This window comes from Haliotis cracherodii, unplaced genomic scaffold (assembly GCF_022045235.1).
Source record: "Haliotis cracherodii isolate W230 unplaced genomic scaffold, xgHalCrac1.p SCAF_4, whole genome shotgun sequence".
Classification (NCBI taxonomy): Eukaryota; Metazoa; Mollusca; class Gastropoda; order Lepetellida; family Haliotidae; genus Haliotis; species Haliotis cracherodii.
Genome location: NW_027266297.1, coordinates 70,505,393 through 70,529,098, shown reverse-complemented (window position 1 = coordinate 70,529,098; position 23,706 = coordinate 70,505,393). Strand labels below are relative to the sequence as shown.

General features: G+C 45.0%; 1 protein-coding gene across 2 annotated transcripts in view; it reads left to right on the top strand.

Annotated features, from left to right (window-relative positions):
- LOC139478795 (ankyrin repeat domain-containing protein 29-like) overlaps positions 1-23,706 on the top strand; it is a 43,018-nt gene that overhangs the window by 16,127 nt on the left and 3,185 nt on the right. For both annotated transcript variants that reach the window (XM_071261423.1, XM_071261421.1), the window contains 5 exons: positions 14,142-14,240; positions 17,924-18,022; positions 18,776-18,973; positions 19,420-19,518; positions 23,377-23,472. In XM_071261423.1, coding sequence (XP_071117524.1) covers positions 14,142-14,240; positions 17,924-18,022; positions 18,776-18,973; positions 19,420-19,518; positions 23,377-23,472 — 591 coding nt within the window. The remainder of the gene's footprint in view (positions 1-14,141; positions 14,241-17,923; positions 18,023-18,775; positions 18,974-19,419; positions 19,519-23,376; positions 23,473-23,706) is intronic.

Below are 23,706 nucleotides of genomic sequence, written 5' to 3'. Positions count from 1 at the left end.
TTGGATAAAACTAAGGTAGTGGTATTTAAAAATGGGGGTATTTTATCAAAATATAAAAAGTGGTATTACAAGGGTCAAAAACTTCAGTGTGTAAGTTCTTATAAATATCTCGGTACCATTCTTTCAAAAACTCTCCTGGTCTTTGCATGTTAACAGTGCTGCTTTACAAGCTAAAAAGGTCCTATTTGGTGTCATCAAATCTCTAAAATTACTTCAACCGTTTCCTTATGACTTGTTTTTCAAAATTTTTGATTCTAAAATATCTCCAATTCTTTTATACGGTGCCGAGATTTGGGGTGTAGATACTTACGAAGAATTAGAGCAAATTCAGGTACTAGCATGTAAACGCTTTCTTGGGGTTAAACAATCTTCATCAAATCATGTGGTTAGGGGGGAATGAGGAAGGTATCCTATGTACATATGTGCATATAAGCTTATCGTTACTTAGTACTTGATGTTAATAATGGTAAGATCAACTGGGTCTCAAAAATCAAACACATTCTCTATTCGTTTGGTTTTGGCTACATATGGGAGATGCAATTTAGTAATAATAGTAGAAGTTTTATTTCGGAATTTGTAAACCGTTTAAAAGCCTCATCTGAGCAAGATTGGCATGCAGCTGTTTCATCTAGCACTAAATCCCAAAGTTACTCTCTTAACAAAATTTCATTTGGCTTAGAAAGCTATATCAATGTAGTAAATGTTTCAAAATTCAGAGCTGCACTTGCTCAGTTGAGATGCTCCTCCCATCGGCTGCAAATTGAGACTGGTCGATATACATTTAGGAAATTAGAGAACAGAGACTGTGTTTGATTTGTAACCAGAATTTTATTGAGGATGAATATCATTTTATGCTTATATGCAAGAGTGATTTAAGAGCTGACTACATTCCTCCTAAATATTTTACAACCCCTTCTAAAAATAAATTTAATGTTCTTATGTCATCCACTAACTTTAAAATCATACGAAGTCTAGCAGTCAACGTTTACAAAGCTTTTCGACTTCGTTCATTGCATACAGTCTAAATATTTATTTGTATATATGCATGTGTATGAGTATGAATGTGTATGGATATGGATATATATGTAAAATAGTGGTAATTCTTTTTTCTCCCTCTCTCTGTAAATAGTTCTGTGTAATAGGCCTACGGTCTAACACTTTTTGTGAATAAACAATAAATGAAAAATGATACACTGGATTGTCTGGTCCAGACTCGATTATTTACATACCACCGTCACATAGCGGGAATATTGCTGAGTGCAGCATTAAACAACAAACAAACAATCAACACCAGCACATTGTATATCAGTACCCTGCCCAAATAAGACCATCCCAGGGCCCACTTGCACAAAGCAATCTTAGCGATATGTTAGAGTTTGTGAGTTACGATCATCGTAGTGCGAAGATCACTTTGTGCTAGTGGGCACAGATGCTCTCCTACACAGTCTCCTCTCACCTGCCTAAACACCTGGGGCACAAGCTTTGTTGACATGGTGTGTTCCATGAACAAGTGTTGTCTTATTTGTGTGTTGTGTAACTGGATATGTGTTGTGAAGCTGCCTCCTCCATGCCTGAGTTCTCTGTAGCCTGTGAGTCTGCCAGACATTCCTCTCCAGTACCCACACACACATGACAGGGGAAGCACCTCACTTCATGTGTTGAGTGGTGTGTGGATGTGTTGAAGGAGAGCTGACTTCAACCCATCAACGGACATAGACCGCAGGCTGACTAACTAGCCATGCTGAGAGGACACTGTGGCACTAAGTAGCCATGCTGAGAGGACATTGTGGCACTAAGTAGCCATGCTGAGAGGACATTGTGGCACTAAGTAGCCATGCTGAGAGGACACTGTGGCACTAAGTAGCCATGCTGAGAGGACAGTGGCACTAAGTAGCCATGCTGAGAGGACATTGTGGCACTAAGTAGCCATGCTGAGAGGACACTGGCACTAAGTAGCCATGCTGAGATGACACTGTGGCACTAAGTAGCCATGCTGAGAGGACACTGGCACTAAGTAGCCATGCTGAGATGACACTGTGGCACTAAGAAGCCATGCTGAGAAGACACTGTGGCACTAAGTAGCTATGCAGAGATGACACTGTGGCACTAAGTAGCCATGCTGAGAGGACACTGTGGCACTAAGTAGCCATGCTGAGAGGACACTGGCACTAAGTAGCCATGCTGAGATGACACTGTGGCACTAAGAAGCCATGCTGAGAGGACATTGTGGCACTAAGTAGCTATGCTGAGATGACATTGTGGCACTAAGTAGCTATGCTGAGAGGACACTGTGGCACTAAGTAGCCATGCTGAGAGGACATTGTGGCACTAAGTAGCCATGCTGAGAGGACACTGGCACTAAGTAGCCATGCTGAGATGACACTGTGGCACTAAGTAGCCATGCTGAGAGGACACTGTGGCACTAAGTAGCCATGCTGAGATGACACTGTGGCACTAAGTAGCCATGCTGAGATGACATTGTGGCACTAAGTAGCCATGCTGAGAGGACACTGTGGCACTAAGTAGCCATGCTGAGATGACACTGTGGCACTAAGAAGCCATGCTGAGAAGACACTGTGGCACTAAGTAGCTATGCAGAGATGACACTGTGGCACTAAGTAGCCATGCTGAGAGGACACTGTGGCACTAAGAAGCCATGCTGAGAGGACACTGTGGCACTAAGTAGCCATGCTGAGAGGACACTGTGGCACTAAGAAGCCATGCTGAGAGGACACTGTGGCACTTACTAGCTATGCTGAGATGACACTGTGGCACTAAGTAGCTATGCTGAGATGACACTGTGGCACTAAGAAGCCATGCTGAGAGGACACTGTGGCACTTACTAGCTATGCTGAGATGACACTGTGGCACTAAGAAGCCATGCGGAGATGACACTGTGGCATTAACTTGCCATGCTGAGATGACACTGTGGCACTAACTATCCATGCTGAGATGACATTGTGGCAATAACTATCCATGCTGAGATGACATTGTGGCACTAAGTAGCGATGCTGAGATGACATTGTGGCACTAAGTAGCGATGCTGAGATGACATTGTGGCAATAACTATCCATGCTGAGATGACACTGTGGCACTAAGTAGCGATGCTGAGATGACATTGTGGCACTAAGTAGCGATGCTGAGATGACATTGTGGCAATAACTAGCCATGCTAAGATGACACTGTGGCACTAAGTAGTGATGCTGAGATGACATTGTGGCACTAAGTAGCCATGCTGAGATGACATTGTGGCACTAAGTAGCGATGCTGAGATGACATTGTGGCACAAAGTAGCGATGCTGAGATGACATTGTGGCACTAAGTCGAGTTTAAGATATTTGTGCCTTCACCTTTGAAGATTTCGATCTTAGCTATGATCTCGATCTTTAATCCAAGTGGTCTTACAATCGTGCTAAGATTGGTTTGTGCAAGTGGAATAGGACAATTGTATGGTGATTGTAAAGTTGAGTGTAGGCACCTAAGATTGATTGTAACTAAAATTGTTCTGTACAAGTAGGCCCTGTTCTGCACAGGATGTTCCATTTAGTAATAAGGGCCCCGTTACACAGAGCGATCTTAGCGCTACAACTATGAACTATCATGAGCCTATGCTGAAATATGGGAGTTATGATCATCTTAGCACTTAGTAAAGATAGCTTTGTGCAACAGGACCCATGTAGAGACATAGATACTGTGATCTTGATAAGGTTCAGTAGACTGAAGTTTGAAGCTGCTGATCTGACCGTTGTATTCCTACTGTAAGACGGAGCCAAGGGAGAGACAGGATGGGTGAATTGCGAATGTTAAGTTTTGTTGTTGATAACTTCTGTTGTGATAGATAAACACTCTTCCTGCCAGAAACGTGGCTCTGAACTATTTCACAAATAAATTAATGGATTTCTATTGATATGGCATTTGTTCCTGAGTAGGTATTATGCCTCAATCTTTGAAATGGTTGATGGGTTGTTTGATCTCTCTGTTGTTTTGGAAAACATGTTATACAGTGTTGTATTGAAAGGCTGCAGGGGATATGAACATTTTTAATGATTCATCTAGTCATGTGAAGGTAGTTTTCTTGTTTTCTATCATAAATATCACCACTTCCATGATCTAGTGGATGGAGTATCTGCCAGGAGAGCAAAATGTTTGTGGGTTGATCTCGTAACAGCATCATACCAAAAGACCTTTTCCTTCTCTTGTCCCTCCCAAACATGCTGAGCATCAGGCCTCTGTGAGAGCAATGCTGAGCATGTGTCTGTGAGAGCAGTGCTGAACATCAGGCATCTGTGAGAGCAGTGCTGAACATCAGGCTACTGGGAGAGCAATGCTGAGCATCAGGCCTCTATGGGAGCAATGCTGAGCATCAGGTCTCTGTAGTAGCAATGCTGAGCATCAGGCCTCCGTGAGAGCAATGCTGAGCATCAGGTCTCTGTGAGAGCAACGCTGAGCATCAGGTCCCTGTGAGAGCAGTGCTGGACATCAGGCCTCTGTCGGAGTAACGCTGAGCATCAGGCCTCTGTGAGAGTAAAGCTGAGCATCAGGCCTCTGTGGGAGCAATGCTGAGCATCAGGCCTCTGTGGGAGCAATGCTGAGCATCAGGCCTCCGTGGGAGCAATGCTGAGCATCAGGCCTCCGTGGGAGCAATGCTGAGCATCAGGCCTCCGTGGGAGCAATGCTGAGTATCAGGCCTCCGTGGGAGTAATGCTGAGCATCAGGCCTCTGTGAGAGCAATGCTGAGCATCAGGCCTCTGTGAGAGCAGTGCTGGACATCAGGCCTCTGTGAGAGCAGTGCTGGACATCAGGCCCCTGTGAGAGCAGCGCTGAGCATCAGGCCTCTGTGAGAGCAGTGCTGGACATCAGGCCCCTGTGATAGCAACGCTGAACATCAGGCCCCTGTGAGAGCAATGCTGAACATCAGGCCTCCGTGGGAGCAATGCTGAGCATCAGGCCTCCATGAGAGCAATGCTGAGCATCAGGCCTCTGTGAGAGCAATGCTGAACATCAGGCCTCCCATGGGAGCAATGCTGAGTATCAGGCCTCCGTGGGAGCAATGCTGAACATCAGGCCTCCGTGGGAGCAATGCTGAACATCAGGCCTCTGTGAGAGTTAAGCTGATGCTGACAATACATTTCAGTGCAGTGCAAGATCAGAAGAAATGTACATTTCAGAGACTGACAATGTTGACATTAACACATCATGGCCTGTTTTGGCCACAATGGAATATTTGCCATAGATAGAGGAGGACAACTACCAGTGGTGTTATAGGGCCTGATAGTTGTCTCCAGTCAGTAGGGGAGAGATTGGTGTGTATGGGCCTGATAAGTGTCACCAGTGCATACAAGTATTTATACTCCACATTGTCATCATCTGATGAAGAGATCCAGTGTATGTACACCTGCTATTGGCCACCCCTGCTGCGAGTAGAGGACTTATCACCCAGACTGCGATAGGGTGATGCTTCTGTGGAGCTCCGCAGCCCGTTAATGTCAAGGGCTTGCCCTGAGTCTGAGAGGCTTAGACTCAGACAGACGCTGTACAACAGGGTGCACACAGAGGGCAGTAGGACGACACTCGCTGGAGTTTCCCAGGATAGTCACCTCTACCTTGTTCCTTGTGGAAATGTCAGCTAATACACTGCAGACACTGGAACTGTTTGATAACTGTTGTTTTTTCTTACAGACACTGGAGTTCCCTTCCATTGTGGTATATATCTGAATAAGCATTGTATTGAGTAACCTTGGAGGGTTGATGCTTGACAGCACTGGCGGCCTTTCAGCTGACATTCATCACACATGCACAAATCAGACAAGCTCCAAGTTTTGTCATTTAAGAGATTGCATCTATTCCATAATGGAATGCTTTCTGAAATAAATATTATCTTATCTTATCTTCTGTATTGGCTGATAATTAATCAATCTTCACAGTTTAGGAGATTGAAGGCTCCAAAACTCAACTTTAATCTATTATTCCAGCTACTGTATTCGACCCAATATGCGCCCAGGGCGCTTAAAAAAAGACAGAAGGGGTGGGCGCTTATTGGGACCAATTCAGAGTCAAATTGGTGTAAATTCATCAGTAAGCCTTACCGTATTTTCTTGAGAATAGTGCGCACTTTTTTTAAAAAAAACACAGCTGTGTAGAAGGGGGTGCGCATTATACACGAATTAATGAGTTTTGATGTTTTTTCCCCCATGGAAAGACATTACTGTGAGCACGTAACACCGGAAATACCATGTCAACAAATCCATACTGGAGTTTGCAAATTATTTATGTAATTACACTGTCTGGCTATAAAAATTGTTCTTTGTATATCTGGACTTATGTTTGTAACTTATTTCATTAATTTTATTCAAAATTCCTTTTAATATTGTTTTAATTAATTTCGACTAAATTGTGTGTGAAGCGATCGGAAGATCGCACAACTCACTGTTATTATCAGCAACCATGGTCAGATTGCCGCTATTGACACCTTGAAACAAACTTTAGTTGACAGAGAATGGATACATATATCATAAATGCCATACTTTGAGTTGTTAAAAGTCATATTTGGTTTTGTTGGACGATTCTATGTCAACACGTAATTCTCGCCATCACGCGATCACGTGCACAGGAGCCTTGCGGTGACTGGTCAGACTGATTCCATGTAAAAAATATAACCTGGCAATAGCGATCAGCTGCTTCCCTCTGGGTTATTATTATTTAAATATGTTTAGTAAAAGCTGCATCTAAATTAAAAAGATATTGGAATATATTATTCCTGATAAAAAAATAGTTTCAGATACAACTTTTGCCGATCCTTGCATTTAAAATCCTGTAAAGTTATATCATTGGGTGTGTCTTGACCGAATCACCGGTAGATTCCAAGAAAACATGTGTACAGCTGATTTCTGTGTCCGGCTTAGTTTACGAGAAAAAGCACAAGGTAATCTTAATCCATGGATATAAAACAATGGCTACCTGAACAAATAATACAATTTAAACGGTAAATTAACATGTCTGGTGATTTTTTTTTCTCAAATTTCGAATTTGTACTGATGAAGTTTCTCATCACTCGTTCGTTTGCCGGACTTCGCTGAAGGGGTACGGTGTAAATTTTTTCTGCGCATAATATTCCACTTATATGGACTTCAAATATCCGGAAACCTCAGTTCCCGGACGATTTTCATTTAAAACGAAATAATTACTATATAAATTTTCGGAACTGGGAGTAGGGGGTGGGGGCTTATTGGGTCGAATACGGTATTTGACATGATTTGAAAGTTCAAAACCTCAAAACTGGTCCCATTAAGGATAAGTGAAAAAAAATCCTCCACACTAAGAAGGGTTTGAGTATATATAGATAAAGTGTATATAGGTATTGGCACTGGTCACAACATGTGTGTACACCCCATGAATATACTCATTATGTCATTGAAGAAAACTTGGTTGATGTGTACAATGGTGTATGCAGATGTCTGTGCTTGCTGTGTGTGAGTTGACACATGTTACAGCTGTTTGACTGGGCATTAACTAATGTATTGTCAGTTAATCACTACTTTGTAATGACAGATCTGTTCAACACTCATGGCTCTCTCACTGGTTGCTGTCGTCAGGACAATGGCAGCATGCTTGACGCTGCCACATGTATTCATTAGATGATGTTTACATTAGAACATGTTTACATAAGATCATGTTTACATGAGACCGTATTTAATTATTAGACAATGTTTATATTATACCATGTTTACATTAGACCATGTATACATTAGATGATGTTTACATTAGAACATGTTTTACATAAGAACGTGTTTACATAAGACCATGTTTACATTAGACCATATTTAATTATTAGACAATGTTTATATTATACCATGTTTACATTAGACCATGAATACATCAGACCATGTAAACATTAGACCATATTTAATTATTAGGCAATGTTTATGTTAGACTATGTTTACATTAGACCATGTGTACATCATGATTAGACCATGTTTACATTATACCATGTTTACATAAGACCATGTATACATTATACCATGTTTACATAAGACAATGTATACATTAGACCATGTTTTCATAAGACCATGTATACATTAGACCATGTTTACATCAGACCATGTTTACACAAGACCATGTTTACAGTACAGTCTGTGTGGCACTAAAGCCCTAATCAGGTTCATCGATAGATGTGATTTCAGTTGAGGGGATGCTGATTTTCCCAGCATCCACCGTCCTGCAGCCAGGATGTGTTGAGCTAGACCCTATCTGCCTCCTACTGGCACCATGCCACCTGATAGGTGCTGTACAAAACACTGACACTTTTACAGCAACACTGGCAATAGGGAGTATTTGTATACTGATATGAACCAGGCCATTAAACCATGTGAATAGGAAACTGTTTTTGTGGACTCTCAATGGATGTTTAGTGTGACTGTAAGGTGGTCATCTCCAGAGTATAGAGTTGAGACAGTAAACAAAACAGGTCCAGGAATTACTGGAGGCTGCACACTGTTGTGACAGCCTATGTGCCAGGTGAAGTTATAGTCACTGTTGTGACAGCCTATGTGCCAGGTGAAGTTATAGTCACTGTTGTGACAGCCTATGTGCCAGGTGAAGTTATAGTCACTGTTGTGACAGCCTATGTGCCAGGTGAAGTTATAGTCACTGTTGTGACAGCCTATGTGCCAGGTGAAGTTATAGTCACTGTTGTGACAGCCTATGTGCCAGGTGAAGTTATAGTCACTGTTGTGACAGCCTATGTGCCAGGTGAAGTTATAGTCACTGTTGTGACGGCCTATGTGCCAGGTGAAGTTATAGTCACTGTTGTGACAGCCTATGTGCCAGGTGAAGTTATAGTCACTGTTGTGACAGTCTATGTGCCAGGTGAAGTTATAGTCACTGTTGTGACAGTCTATGTACCAGGTGAAGTTATAGTCACTGTTGAGACAGTCTATGTGCCAGGTGAAGTTATAGTCACTGTTGTGACAGTCTATGTACCAGGTGAAGTTATAGTCACTGTTGTGACAGCCTATGTGCCAGGTGAAGTTATAGTCACTGTTGTGACAGTCTATGTGCCAGGTGAAGTTATAGTCACTGTTGTGACAGTCTATGTGCCAGGTGAAGTTATAGTCACTGTTGTGACAGTCTATGTACCAGGTGAAGTTATAGTCACTGTTGTGACAGCCTATGTACCAGGTGAAGTTGTAGTCACTGTTGTGACAGCCTATGTGCCAGGTGAAGTTGTAGTCACTGTTGTGACAGCCTATGTACCAGGTGAAGTTGTAGTCACTGTTGTGACAGCCTATGTGCCAGGTGAAGTTATAGTCACTGTTGTGACAGCCTATGTGCCAGGTGAAGTTGTAGTCACTGTTGAGACAGTTTGTCCGTGCTACAGGTGTAGTGGTCTGTCCGTGCTCCAGGTGTAGTGGTCTGTCCGTGCTACAGGTGTAGTGGTCTGTCCGTACTACAGGTGTAGTGGTCTGTCAAATGCTACAGGTGCAGTAGTCTGTCCAATGCTACAGGTGCAGTAGTCTGTCCATGCTCCAGGTGTAGTGGTCTGTCCAATGCTACAGGTGTAGTGGTCTGTCCGTGCTACAGGTGTAGTGGTCTGTCCAATGCTACAGGTGCAGTAGTCTGTCCAATGCTACAGGTGCAGTAGTCTGTCAGTGCTCCAGGTGTAGTGGTCTGTCCAATGCTACAGGTGCAGTAGTCTGTCCAATGCTACAGGTGTAGTGGTGTGTCCAATGCTACAGATGTTTCCAGTGCATAAGGTATTGAGGTTTATTGCATCAGTTTCTTGTTGGATGAGTCAGGCACTAAGTGAATGGCTGTAAGATTATGCCTCATGAGCAACTTAGCAACTATTAGCAGTGATAGATGTTGGTCTGCAAGTGGTATTATGTTTTGGCACATTGTCAGTTATCGACGTTTCCTACATTGTCTGAACAGCTGTTGATAAACTGTGAGAGCATGGGTATGTAGGTTCTTTCTACAACATAGTTATGTAGCCATTAACGATGTGGTTTGATGTGATGTTTTCTTGATAACATCGTCTCATGTGTGTTTCCATGTTGATGTTGGCTGCACAGGCAGCAAAGTCAAAGCATATAACATTCCTGTTGCCAGAGATATTTCCTTAGGTGAGAAGCAACCATTTATATCATCATTGAGTGCTGACAGTGTTTGGCTTGATGGAGCGTCCCTCCGTGTTTAGCATCACCACCTCAGGCAGACTAACAAACACATAGGGTCATCATCCCTGTCAGCCAGAATCTCCAGGGGTGCTGCCTCAAATATTGATTCTTGCCTCTTCCTCCACACTGTCACCCATAATGTACAAGAGAAGAAGGGTCAAGTTGACACCACTGGCACAGTGGGATTGTGTTGACATCGATGTGATGGTGGGGTTGTGTTGACATCAATGTGATGGTGGGGTTGTGTCGACATCGATGTGATGGTGGGGTTGTGTTGACATTACTCTGATGGTTGGGTTGTGTTGACATCGATGTGATGATCTGGTTTTGTTGACGTCGATGTGATGGTGGGGTTGTGTAGAAATGGATGTGATGGTGGGGTTGTGTTGACATCAATGAGATGGTGGGGTTGTGTTGACATCGATGTAATGGTGGGATTGTGTTGACATCAGTGTGATGGTGGGGTTGTGTTGACATCAATGTGATGGTGGGGTTGTGTTGACATCGATGTGATGGTGTGGTTGTGTTGACATCGATGTGATGGTGGGGTTGTGTTGACATTGATGTGTGTTTTGGGGTTGTGTTGACATCAATGTGATGGTGGGGTTGTGTTGACATCGATGTGATGATCTGGTTGTGTTGACGTCGATGTGATGGTGGGGTTGTGTAGAAATGGATGTGATGGTGGGATTGTGTTGACATAAATGTGATGGTGTGGTTGTGTTGACATCGATGTGATGGTGGGGTTGTGTTGACATCAATGTGATGGTGGGATTGTGTTGACATCAATGTGATGGCAGGGTTGTGTTGACATCAATGTGATGGTGGGGTTGTGTTGACATCACTGTAATGGTGGGGTTGTGTTGACATAAATGTGATGGTGGGGTTGTGTTGACATAAATGTGATGGTGGGGTTGTGTTGACATCGATGTGATGGTGGGATTGTGTTGACATCGATGTGATGGTGGGATTGTGTTGACATCGATGTGATGGTGGGGTTGTGTTGACATCAATGTGATGGTGTGGTTGTGTTGACATTACTCTGATGGTGGGGTTGTGTTGACATCGATGTGATGGTGGGGTTGTGTTGACATAGATATGATGGTGGGGTTGTGTTGACATCGATGTGATGGTGGGATTGTGTTGACATCGATGTGATGGTGGGGTTGTGTTGACATTACTCTGATGGTGGGGTTGTGTTGACATCAATGTGATGGTGGGGTTGTGTTGACATAAATTTGATGTGTTTCCTGGGCATATATTTCTGTTGTACCATTAGTATGAACAACTTCAGCTTTCAAAAGTTTACTCCCAATAACTGCCATGTGTTTGTAGACCCGCAGGATGTAATAATCAAGACAGATCAGGCTGCTTTAGAACCTGCCAGACATAGCTGGGGACTTTATTTCCATGCAACTTCTTTGATCATCATTTGGGAGGAAATGCCACAATGTTATAATCCCCAGACCGTCCCCAGAATAGCCTGCTTGCCAGGCAGAAGTATTTCAATGTTCAGAAACCTAACAACACCAAGGTGAATATGTAGATTGTGACTGACCGTGTGTCAGTTATGACGTATTGTGCCTGATTCAGCACTCTTGTACCTACAGTCGGACTTCATGAATGTGCCTCTGAACTTTGGGGAATCAAGTTGTGATCATGACTGGGATGTCAGAAAACTCTTTTGGCTCCTCAAATGAGAATCAGTTGTGTGAAAACATGGCCCCACTGAATGTTTATTGACATGTTGGTGGCAACAGGTTGCCTTGGGAAAGGTTAGTGAAGCACATTACATCCAGTCTGTAGTAGGGGCTCCGACTGTATCTTGTATGTGGCTTCAAAGAGAAGTTGTTGATATGACGTCTATGGAGAGCAGTGCTATCTCAAACACCTGAAATACCCCCAGAGGAGTTGTTAGCTCACCTGAACATTCCCATTCCATGAAGCTTGACATGCACGTCCATCACCTGCCCATCATCATGACCTATAAGTATTCAACATTTCCTCTGAAACCACACGATATTCCAGAAACATTTGGGATAGCTACAACTAGGAATAACAGAGTGAGGAGGGACATGGTACACAAACGGTACACACATGATACACACATGGTACACACATGGTACAGAGACATGGTACAGAGACATGGTACAGGGACATGGTACATAAACATGTTCAGACATGATACAGAGACTTGGTACAGACATGAACTGGCATGTGGTACATATACAAGGTACAGAGACATGGTACAGACATGTGGTACTGATACATATTTCAGACTTGTACATAGACCTGCTTCAGACGTGGTACATACACATACTTCAGACACATACTAGCACATATTTTTACGTGGTATAGCTACTTCTTAGACACGTGGTCTGCAGCATCCATGGTATATCCCTTGTTGCTGGCCTTTATGAAAGCTGACAACCCACCCTGGCAGAAGGAAAGTCCTAGTGGTAAACTGACTTGCTTGCCTCAACAGCCAAGTAAAAATAACAATAACACTAACAGAACCCAGTGTTTCCTAATAGTGATATGTATTGCTCCAGTGTTTCCTAATAGTGGTAATTGTATTGCTCCAGTGTTTCCTAAAAGTGGTATGTATTGCTCCAGTGTTTCCTAATAGTGGTATCTGTTGCTACAGTGTTTCCTAATAGTGGTATTTATTGCTCCAGACTGTTTCCTAATAGTGTCACGTATGATCCAGTGTCATTTGAAGGCCAGGACAAAAAAACATGTTCTAGATTGATTGATTTGAGGGGCATGGCTGAGGTTTGCCAGCTGTGAAAGGTCTGCTTGAACATTGTTGTAACATTGTAGCACTTGGTCAATACTTGGTGTTATTATGGCCATATGGCCTAGTCATTGTAAGCCTATTGATTGCAGTGAGTTTGATTTATTCCCGGCTACGTTGATTCAAGATATAATTCCTACCTTAATGATTAAGTACCTGCAACATTTCTGGTCCTGAAATCAGCAGAATAATGAACTCTGGCCAATATTTACCAAGACTAGACATGTTTTTCAAACATATGATGAAACAACATTATTAATGAAAATATATAGATGTTTGCTTCACAGAGGATATGGATGTTAGATTCAGGGGATATAGATGTTAGCTTCACTGAGTATATATGGACGTGAACTGTGACAGGAGAGCAAGTAGACACTGAAATCATGGGCAGATTGACATTTGGCTAATGTAAATATCGACTGCCACTCTTCTGGTGAAGCATGGTAGCCAGTGGTCAGTATTTTGTGTTTGACTCGGTCACACCATTTAACAAACACTGACTGGGCGATATTGCCAGCATTTACAGGGGTATACAGTTTCCATGCTGGGTTGATACTCCACACTCTGGAGGCTATGACAACACATATTTCCCCTTAGGAAAGATGTAGTGTTCTCAGGTTGTAGGTAGTGATGCCTCCTTCTTGACATATCGGAGCTCATTGACTTTGTTGAGATTAATAACAATCCTTTGTATTGTAACCAGTTGGACTCTGCTTTTCTTTGGGTTTTTGTAATACTGTTCATAAGTGATAAGGTAGCACAGTCGTTTGTGTGTTCACTTGTTCAAGATGTTTTTCACGTTTTGTGTAGCTCACTGCTTGTTTCCCTGGGTCGCCTTCAGGGTGGGAAGAATAGGTCTTCAGCAACCAATGCTTGTCATAAGAGCAACTAACGTGATCAGGTGGTCAGGCTTGCTGACTTGGTAAATGCATTGTCATCATATCCAAGTTGCGTTGATGATACTCATGATTTCAATCACTTGATTATTTGCAGACTGTTGTCATATATGTGGTGTTAAACAACAAACAAACAAACAACAACAGCAACAATCTTGGTGTCTCGTATTATACACAATAACAATGCACTGTTGCCTTCATGTTGATGATGATGATGATGATGATGATGATGATGATGATGATGATTAATGCACAAGTGACGGTATGTTTCAGGAGGGGACAACTCCGCTGATCTTGGCGGCGGCCAACAACCACCTGGAGTGCGTGAGGGAGCTGCTCCGACAAGGGGCCGACTCTGCAGCCAGGAGACTGGTGAGGAGGATTCAACAACCTTTGGAATATGAAAACTTCAAAAAAACTATTTTTGAGGCTTTGTAAATTTTTATGTTTAGTTATTTTGAAGTTGTTGCTTCCTAGTGGCTGTTTGCTTCAGGATTCATGTTACTAATAGCACTGCTTTTCTTGTTTCTTTAAGTAAGATAATAACCGCTCCCTCCCTTGTAGTTGTTTCGGGATACTTTTAAGCAGCTTTAAGATCCTTTGTTTTTCAATCCATGCAGTGCTTGGATATCTTTGGCATATCATATCCTGCTTATCTCTATGATGTTCCTTGGAAATATGTCATGTCAAGTGTCAAGGTCATCATCAAAGACCACAGACTCAAAAAAGAGTCTGTATTAGCCCCTTGCCCTGTTACTGAGTAGCCTCTTGCCCTGTTACTGGGTAGCCCCTTGCCCTGTTACTGGGTAGCCCCTTGCCCTGTTACTGAGTAGCCCCTTGCCCTGTTACTGAGTAGCCCCTTGCCCTGTTACTGAGTAGCCCCTTGCCCTGTTACTGAGTAGCCCCTTGCCCTGTTACTGAGTAGCCCCTTGCCCTGTTACTGAGTAGCCCTTTGCCCTGTTACTGAGTAGCCCCTTGCCCTGTTACTGAGTAGCCCCTTGCCCTGTTACTGAGTAGCCCCTTGCCCTGTTACTGAGTAGCCCCTTGCCCTGTTACTGAGTAGTCCCTTGCCCTGTTACTGGATAGCCCCTTGCCCTGTTACTGGGTAGCCCCTTGCCCTGTTACTGAGTAGTCCCTTGCCCTGTTACTGAGTAGTCCCTTGCCCTGTTACTGAGTAGTCCCTTGCCCTGTTACTGAGTAGCCCCTTGCCCTGTTACTGAGTAGTCCCTTGCCCTGTTACTGAGTAGTCCCTTGCCCTGTTACTGGGTAGCCCCTTGCCCTGTTACTGAGTAGTCCCTTGCCCTGTTACTGGGTAGCCCCTTGCCCTGTTACTGAGTAGTCCCTTGCCCTGTTACTGGGTAGCCCCTTGCCCTGTTACTGAGTAGTCCCTTGCCCTATTACTGAGTAGCACCTTGCCCTGTTACTGAGTAGCACCTTGCCCTGTTACTGAGTAGCCCCTTGCCCTGTTACTGAGTAGTCCCTTGCCCTGTTACTGGGTAGCCCCTTGCCCTGTTACTGGGTAGCCCCTTGCCCTGTTACTGGATAGCCCCTTGCCCTGTTACTGAGTAGTCCCTTGCCCTGTTACTGGGTAGCCCCTTGCCCTGTTACTGAGTAGTCCCTTGCCCTGTTACTGGGTAGCCCCTTGTCCTGTTACTGGTTGGCACCTTGCCCTGTTACTGAGTAGTCCCTTGCCCTGTTACTGAGTAGTCCCTTGCCCTGTTACTGAGTAGTCCCTTGCCCTGTTACTGAGTAGTCCCTTGCCCTGTTACTGAGTAGTCCCTTGCCCTGTTACTGAGTAGCCCCTTGCCCTGTTACTGAGTAGTCCCTTGCCCTGTTACTGAGTAGTCCCTTGCCCTGTTACTGAGTAGTCCCTTGCCCTGTTACTGGATAGCCCCTTGCCCTGTTACTGAGTAGCCCCTTGCCCTGTTACTGAGTAGTCCCTTGCCCTGTTACTGAGTAGTCCCTTGCCCTGTTACTGAGTAGTCCCTTGCCCTGTTACTGGAGTAGCCCCTTGCCCTGTTACTGAGTAGCCCCTTGCCCTGTTACTGAGTAGCCGCTTGCCCTGTTACTGGGTAGCCCCTTGCCCTGTTACTGAGTAGCCTCTTGCCCTGTTACTGAGTAGCCCCTTGCCCTGTTACTGGGTAGCCCCTTGCCCTGTTACTGAGTAGCCTCTTGCCCTGTTACTGAGTAGCCCCTTGCCCTGTTACTAAGTAGCCCCTTGCCCTGTTACTGAGTAGCCCCTTGCCCTGTTACTGAGTAGCCCCTTGCCCTGTTACTGAGTAGCCCCTTGCCCTGTTACTGGGTAGCCCCTTGCCCTGTTACTGAGTAACCTCTTGCCCTGTTACTGAGTAGCCCCTTGCCCTGTTACTAAGTAGCCCCTTGCCCTGTTACTGGGTAGCCCCTTGCCCTGTTACTGAGTAGCCCCTTGCCCTGTTACTGAGTAGCCTCTTGCCCTGTTACTGAGTAGCCCCTTGCCCTGTTACTGGGTAGCCCCTTGCCCTGTTACTGGAGTAGACCCTTGCCCTGTTACTGGGTAGCCCCTTGCCCTGTTACTGAGTAGCCCCTTGCCCTGTTACTGAGTAGCCCCTTGCCCTGTTACTGAGTAGCCCCTTGCATTGTTGCTGAATAGCCCCTTGCCCTGTTACTGGGTAGCCCCTTCCCTGTTACTGGGAAGCACCTTGCCCTGTTACTGAATAGCCCCTGCCCTGTTATCGGTTGGCCACTTGTCCTGTTACTGGGTAGCACCTTGCCCCGTTAATGAATAGCCCCTTCCCTGTGATTGGTTGGCCACTTGTCCTGTTACTGGGTAGCACCTTGCCCTGTTACTGGGTAGCACCTTGCCTTGTTACTGAATAGCCCCTTCCCTGTGATTGGTTGGCCACTTGTCCTGTTACTGGGTAGCACCTTGCCCTGTTACTGGTTGGCACATTGCCCTGTTATTGGTTGGCCACTTGTCCTGTTACTGGGTAGCACCTTGCCCTGTTACTGGGTAGCACCTTGCCCTGTTACTGAATAGCCCCTTCCCTGTGATTGGTTGGCCACTTGTCCTGTTACTGGGTAGCACCTTGCCCTGTTACTGGGTAGCCAGAATAGCCATAGCCAGAATACACAAAAGTGAACGGTGGAAACTGGCATCTTATAGTGTGAGAACAGCCCAAACAGAAATTATGGCTGTGATGTAACAGAAGTAGGTTTTTTTAGAATTATAGACAGTGATTACTTTTGTTTGATGTCACTATTGCGCAGAAACTCAGAAGTGATGATGAAAGTAAGGCCTAAAGGTGTGTGTTTAATTAGGGCTGGGATAAATTCCGGGGAACTGACCCCCTGCTACCCGACCCTACCCAGGTAATCTCTGTCAAAAGGCTATCAAAAGATACATGCTTAAAACGATCTGATTATGCACCTGCTGAATTTGACAGCAGTTTTATCTTTACTCAAACATAAAAGTCAGAAGGAATGTGTGTCGGAAAGAAATGCTAACGTTTAGCGACTTCTATTTGTTGTGTAACCATGGAGTTTGACTGTTATAATCATAAACAATATGTCACGTTACTAACCACAGGCCCAACTAGTCCTGTGGCGACCCGGGATCCTACTAGGTACCCAACCAACCCCAGTACCCGAGTTACCGTCCCAGCATTATGTGTGATGTATTTTATTGAGCAGTTAGTGTCTGTTGTAAAATTGGCATAACCAGTATTTGCAATTACTCCAGGCAGGTTTAAAGTCAACGAAAATAGTGCCACGTAATCTCAGTTCCCCCTAATTCAGCCTGTGCTGTAATACTTAGTTGTCAGGACACAGAACCTGTCCCTGAGCCAGTCCCTGTACAGAGCCCCGCTCCACTAGCCAATCTCTGTGCAAAGTTGATTGTAACTCCCATCTTTTAGCTTTGGCTTAAGGTAGTCATAGTGCTGAGATATTTTTGTAGAACGGGTCCTTGGTCCTCACTGCTGGCAGCTGTACCCATACTTGTACTAGTGCTGGCCCCTGGTGCTGGCCCCTGGTGCTGGCCCCTAGTTCTGGTCCCTGTACCACTGTCTCTGTTTCAGACCGGGACTTGTGCCCTGTTCTTTGCCAGCCAGGGAGGCTTTGTGGACATTGTGAGGCTCCTGCTGGACCAGGGTGCAGAGGTCGACCTCCCTAGCTATGTGAGTGGAACATGATGTGGAACATCCCCACACACACACCCCTCATCCTCTGTATTTCTACTTGTCAGTATCCCGTGTCTGTATCATCTATATGCCCTGTCTGTATCATCTGCATCCCCTGTCTGAATCATCTGTATCCCATGTCTGTATCGTCTGTATCCCCTGTCTGTATCATCTGTATCCCATGTCTGTACCATCTGTATCTTCTGTCTGAATCATCTGTATCCCCTGTCTGTATCATATGTGTCCCCTAACTGTATCATCTGTATCCCGTGTCTGTATAATCTGTATAACCTGTCTGTATCATCTGTATTCCCTGTCTGTATCATCTATATCCCCTGTCTGTATCATCTGTATCCCGTGTCTGTTTAACCTGTATTCCCTGTCTGTATCATATGTATTCCCTGTCTGTACCATCTATATCCCCTGTCTGTATCCCATGTATCCCCTGTCTGAATCATCTGTGTCCCCTGTCAGCAGTCACATTTGTACCCCTGTCAGTATCACATTTGTATCCTCTGTTTATATCCCCGTCTATATCCTGTCTGTATCCCCATTGGTATTTGTATTTGTAACATGTAACATTATTCATGGGCAGGATGGAGGGACTCCCCTGTTCGTGGCTGCCTGTGCAACCACCTAGATGTATTTGTTACATGTAACATTTTATGGGCAGGATGGAGGGACTCCCCTGTTCGTGGCTGCCAGTGCAACCACCTGGATGTTTTGTAACATGTAACATTTTATGGGCAGGATGGAGGGACTCCCCTGTTCGTGGCCTGCCAGTGCAACCACCTGGACGTGGTGCAAGAGCTCCTGGCACATGGAGCTGATATCCATGCACAGATGATAGACGGGGCGACTCCACTCTTCATCACTGCACAAAATGGCCATGTCAAGTTGCTCAAGTATCTTCTGGAGAAGGGAGCAGATCTCAACATGAAGAGGAAGGTAAGATGTAGACGATTGTTGCTCTTGTTGTTCTGTATTTGTCTTTATCATTGTAGTCACTGGGACTGTATGATGGCTGTGTGATAAGGATGGGAGACATATTGTTTTTTGCTCAATAACTTTTTCCCTTAACTTGTGGATACAGTAGTAACACGAATGGGCACACAGAAAAAGCCCCATAAGGCGATTACAAAATCTGATTCGGAAGCAGGCAAACTGAGCACCAGCCAGATCATTGAAACACCGGGAACCTGTTTAAACCCCAGTAAGGGAAATCCCCCTATGGCGAAAATTTTCTTTTGGGAAAGATTCGCTTGTCATTTGTCATAATCTGATGACTCTTGTTTTAGTTTTTTGTAGGTCATGTGTATGTGTGACAATCCAGCAACAGCTTACTGTTGATAAATTCCTGCCTGTATCATGTCTATTACCAAACTTCATTCCAGGATCATGCCACTCCATTGTGGATAGCTGCACAGATGGGTCATGCCCCAGTTGCCAAAGTGATGCTGGAGTCTGGGGCAGCAGTGGATGCCACCAGAGAAGTATGTGGGGTGGGGAAAGGGAATGCAAAGGGTGCCGGAGTTGGATGAGATGGGTGAAAGAGTTGGATGAGATGGTTGAAAGAGTTGGATGAGATGGGTGAAAGAGTTGGATGAGATGGGTGCCAGAGTTGGATGAGATGGGTGAAAGAGTTGGATGAGATGGGTGCCAGAGTTGGATGAGATGGGTGAAAGAGTTGGATGAGATGGGTGCCAGAGTTGGATGAGATGGGTGAAAGAGTTGGATGAGATGGGTGAAAGAGTTGGATGAGATGGGTGCCAGAGTTGGATGAGATGGGTGAAAGAGTTGGATGAGATGGGTGAAAGAGTTGGATGAGATGGGTGAAAGAGTTGGATGAGATGGGTGCCAGAGTTGGATGAGATGGGTGAAAGAGTTGGATGAGATGGGTGAAAGAGTTGGATGAGATGGGTGAAAGAGTTGGATGAGATGGGTGCCAGAGTTGGATGAGATGGGTGAAAGAGTTGGATGAGATGGGTGCCAGAGTTGGATGAGATGGGTGAAAGAGTTGAATGAGATGGGTGAAAGAGTTGGATGAGATGGGTGAAAGAGTTGGATGAGATGGGTGAAAGAGTTGGATGAGATGGGTGCCAGAGTTGGATGAGATGGGTGAAAGAGTTGGATGAGATGGGTGAAAGAGTTGGATCAGATGGGTGCCAGAGTTGGATGAGATGGGTGCCAGAGTTGGATGAGATGGGTGAAAGAGTTGGATGAGATGGGTGCCAGAGTTGGATGAGATGGGTGAAAGAGTTGGATGAGATGGGTGAAAGAGTTGGATGAGATGGGTGAAAGAGTTGGATGAGATGGGTGCCAGAGTTGGATGAGATGGGTGAAAGAGTTGGATGAGATGGGTGAAAGAGTTGGATGAGATGGGTGAAAGAGTTGAATGAGGTTCACACTGACCCCTTAACCTGTCTCAATCAGATCACACCATCTTCCCGAGCCAATGGAGTTAACTGACTGAAAAAATAAGATTTCCACCCTTGCCGAACTAGGCTTAATTTCTATGATCGATCGTCACACCACCAGTGACTGTTTTGAGTTATGTCCCTACTATGCCCCTCCTATTGACCAATCAGATTCAACCTCTCATATCACTTGCATTAGCTTCTAACAAAATGGTGGCACCCAGACAACACAATCTGATAGTTAATGGAAAAGTATATTGTGATAAAAATGGAAAATGGACTTTTATAGTCAGTCAACTCCCTTGCCTCCGAAAGATGGTTCACACTGACCTTGTTTTGTAAACATATAACTTTCACGTTCATTACTAGCAATCAAGAGAGAATTCACACAGACAGATATGTATCAGTGTTATTTCAGTGCTTTCAGCACAGGTGCCAACTTTCTCATCTTCCAGTCTGCCCGAGCCCTGTTCATAGCTCCACACAATGCTGCCATTCCTGGCTGTCTCAATGTTAAACCAACAGGCAGTTAACCCTTGATTGTGTAACAGCACACAATGCTGCGTGTAGTGTGACAGCAAGACACACACTGAAACACAGTCACATACGCAATGACATAGTCACACATACACATACATAATGACATACTCAGTTACACAGACACACAGACATACACACTGAAACACAATGTCATACGCAGACACACACATAAAACAATGACATACAGTCACACATACACACTGAGACACAATGTCAAACAGACACACGCATACACACTGAGACACAATGACTTAAACAGTCACACACACATACACTGACATACAGTCACAAGCACACACAATGTCTTTCACAGGGACACATAGACTAACATCTAGTCTCTGAAATGAACATATTTTACAGAAAAAACAGTTGTTAAATTATTGTTATAAAATATAATAAAAAGGAGCCCACAGACTTTCTGATACTGCAGTAATCTAGACTTGCCAAACATTGACTTGCATGGGCTGTATTTGATGTATTTGTTTCAGGGTACACATTCTGTCTTACACATGCACAAACACATGGACACACACAATGAAAGATGCACACATATGGGGACATACATACACACAGACACAGTGACATACACACAGACACAGTGACATACACACAGACACTATGACACACATACTGAGTGACACAGTCACAATGACACACATACAGTGACACATACACAGGCACAATGACACACACATGCAGTGACATACACACACAGAGTAAAAAAGAACTCTGTCTTGTATTGCTTGAAGATGACTGTACACACTGTTGCACTGAACACTGCTTGTAACAAGGCAACACACTTTTACAGTGAGGGTGTGATAACCAGTGTGTTCTCAGACATATCGCATGTATAGGTTAAATGTATTCCCCATGTGTGCTTTAACTCCAGGACTCACTCAATATACAGCATTGCCAGTTACATAGTGTAGAATTGTGTCATGTTGTGACCTTACACAAATATCAGATCTGTGAACCCACAGAGTGTACATAGATCTGAACATTTGCCTGAGATTAGGGCAACTGATTCTCGCCATGAGGGAGCCATAACACTGACTCTGATATATTCGCTCAAGGAGCCGGTACTTATGAGTGCTATTCCCTCATGGAGACCTGGTGTTTGATATGTGATATATTGCTATTTCCCCCTCATGTTTATTCACTGAAAGATAACAAGGGGCCCAGCGATAGTAGTGTCCTATTCCTCCTGGGTGATGGTAGAGTACCTCAGAGGGGTCACAGGTGGTTGGTAGAAGTCACTCAGCAGCAGGGGTCATGGGAGGTGGAAGGATCTCACTCAGCAGTAGGGGTCGTGGAAGGGTCTCACTCAGCAGCAGGGGTCGTGGGAGGGTCTCACTCAGCAGCAGGGGTCGTGGGAGGGTCTCACTCAGCAGCAGGGTCGTGGGAGGGTCTCACTCAGCAGCAGGGGTCTTGGGAGGGTCTCACTCGGCAGCAGGGGTCGTGGGAGGGTCTCACTCAGCAGCAGGGGTCGTAGGAAGGTCTCACTCAGCAGCAGGGGTCATGGGAGATGGAAGGATCTCACTCAGCAGTAGGGGTCGTGGGAGGGTCTCACTCAACAGCAGGGGTCATGAAACAGTCTCATTCAGCAGCATATGTCGTGGGAGGTGGGAGTATCTCACTCAGCAGCAGGGGTCATTAGAGATGGGAGAGTCTCACTCAGCAGCAGGGGTCATGGGAGGTGGGAGGATCTCACTCAGAAGCAGGGGTCATGGGAAGTAGAAGGATCTCACTCAGAAGCAGGTTGTGGGTGGTTGGTGGAAGTCACTCAGCAGCATGGGTCACAGGTGGTTGGAGGGACTCACTCAGCAGCAGGTGTCTCAGGTGGTTTGAGGGACTCACACAGCAGCAGGGATCACAGGTGGTTGGAGGGACTCACTGTGCAACAGTTGTCACATGTGGTTGGAGGGACTCACTCAGCAGCAGGTGTCTCAGGTGGTTGGAGGGACTCACTCAGCAACATGGGTCACATGTGGTTGGAGGGACTCACTCAGCAGCAGGTGTCACATGTGGTTGGAGGGACTCACTGAGTAGCAGGGGTCACAGGTCGTAGAAAGGATGCACTCAGCAAAAGGGGTCACGGGTCGTTGGAAAACTCATTCAGCAGCTGGGTCACTGCCGGTTGGAGGATCTCACTCAGTTGCAGGGGTCACGGTCAGTTGGAGGGTCTCACTCAGTTGCAGGGGTCACGGCAGTTGGAGGATCTCACTCAGTTGCAGGGGTCACGGGCAGTTGGAGGGTCTCATTAAGCAGGGGTCACTAGTTGATACATATGATATTCCCATGTTGCAAACTTTGGTGAGCTGTAGGGCCACGTGGCTCTATTTTCTATCATTCCAAATGCACATTGTCATTCCAATCCTTTAATGTTTGTTGAAGGATGGAGCAACACCTTTGTTCAAGGCATGTCACAAGGGTCACCTGGAGGTCATTGATGAACTGCTCAAGCACAAGCCGTGCTGTGGTCTTCTTCAGGTAATGTTGCCAAGCACAAGCCATGCTGTGGTCTTCTTCAGGTAATGTTGCCAAGCACAAGCCATGCTGTGGTCTTCTTCAGGTAATGTTGCCAAGCACTAGCCATGCTGTTGTCTTCTTCAGGTAATGTTGCCATGCTGTGGTCATCTTCAGGTAATGTTGCCAAGCACAAGCAATGCTGTGGTCTTCCGTTATGTTGCCAAGCACAAGCCATGCTGTGGTCTTTAGGTACAT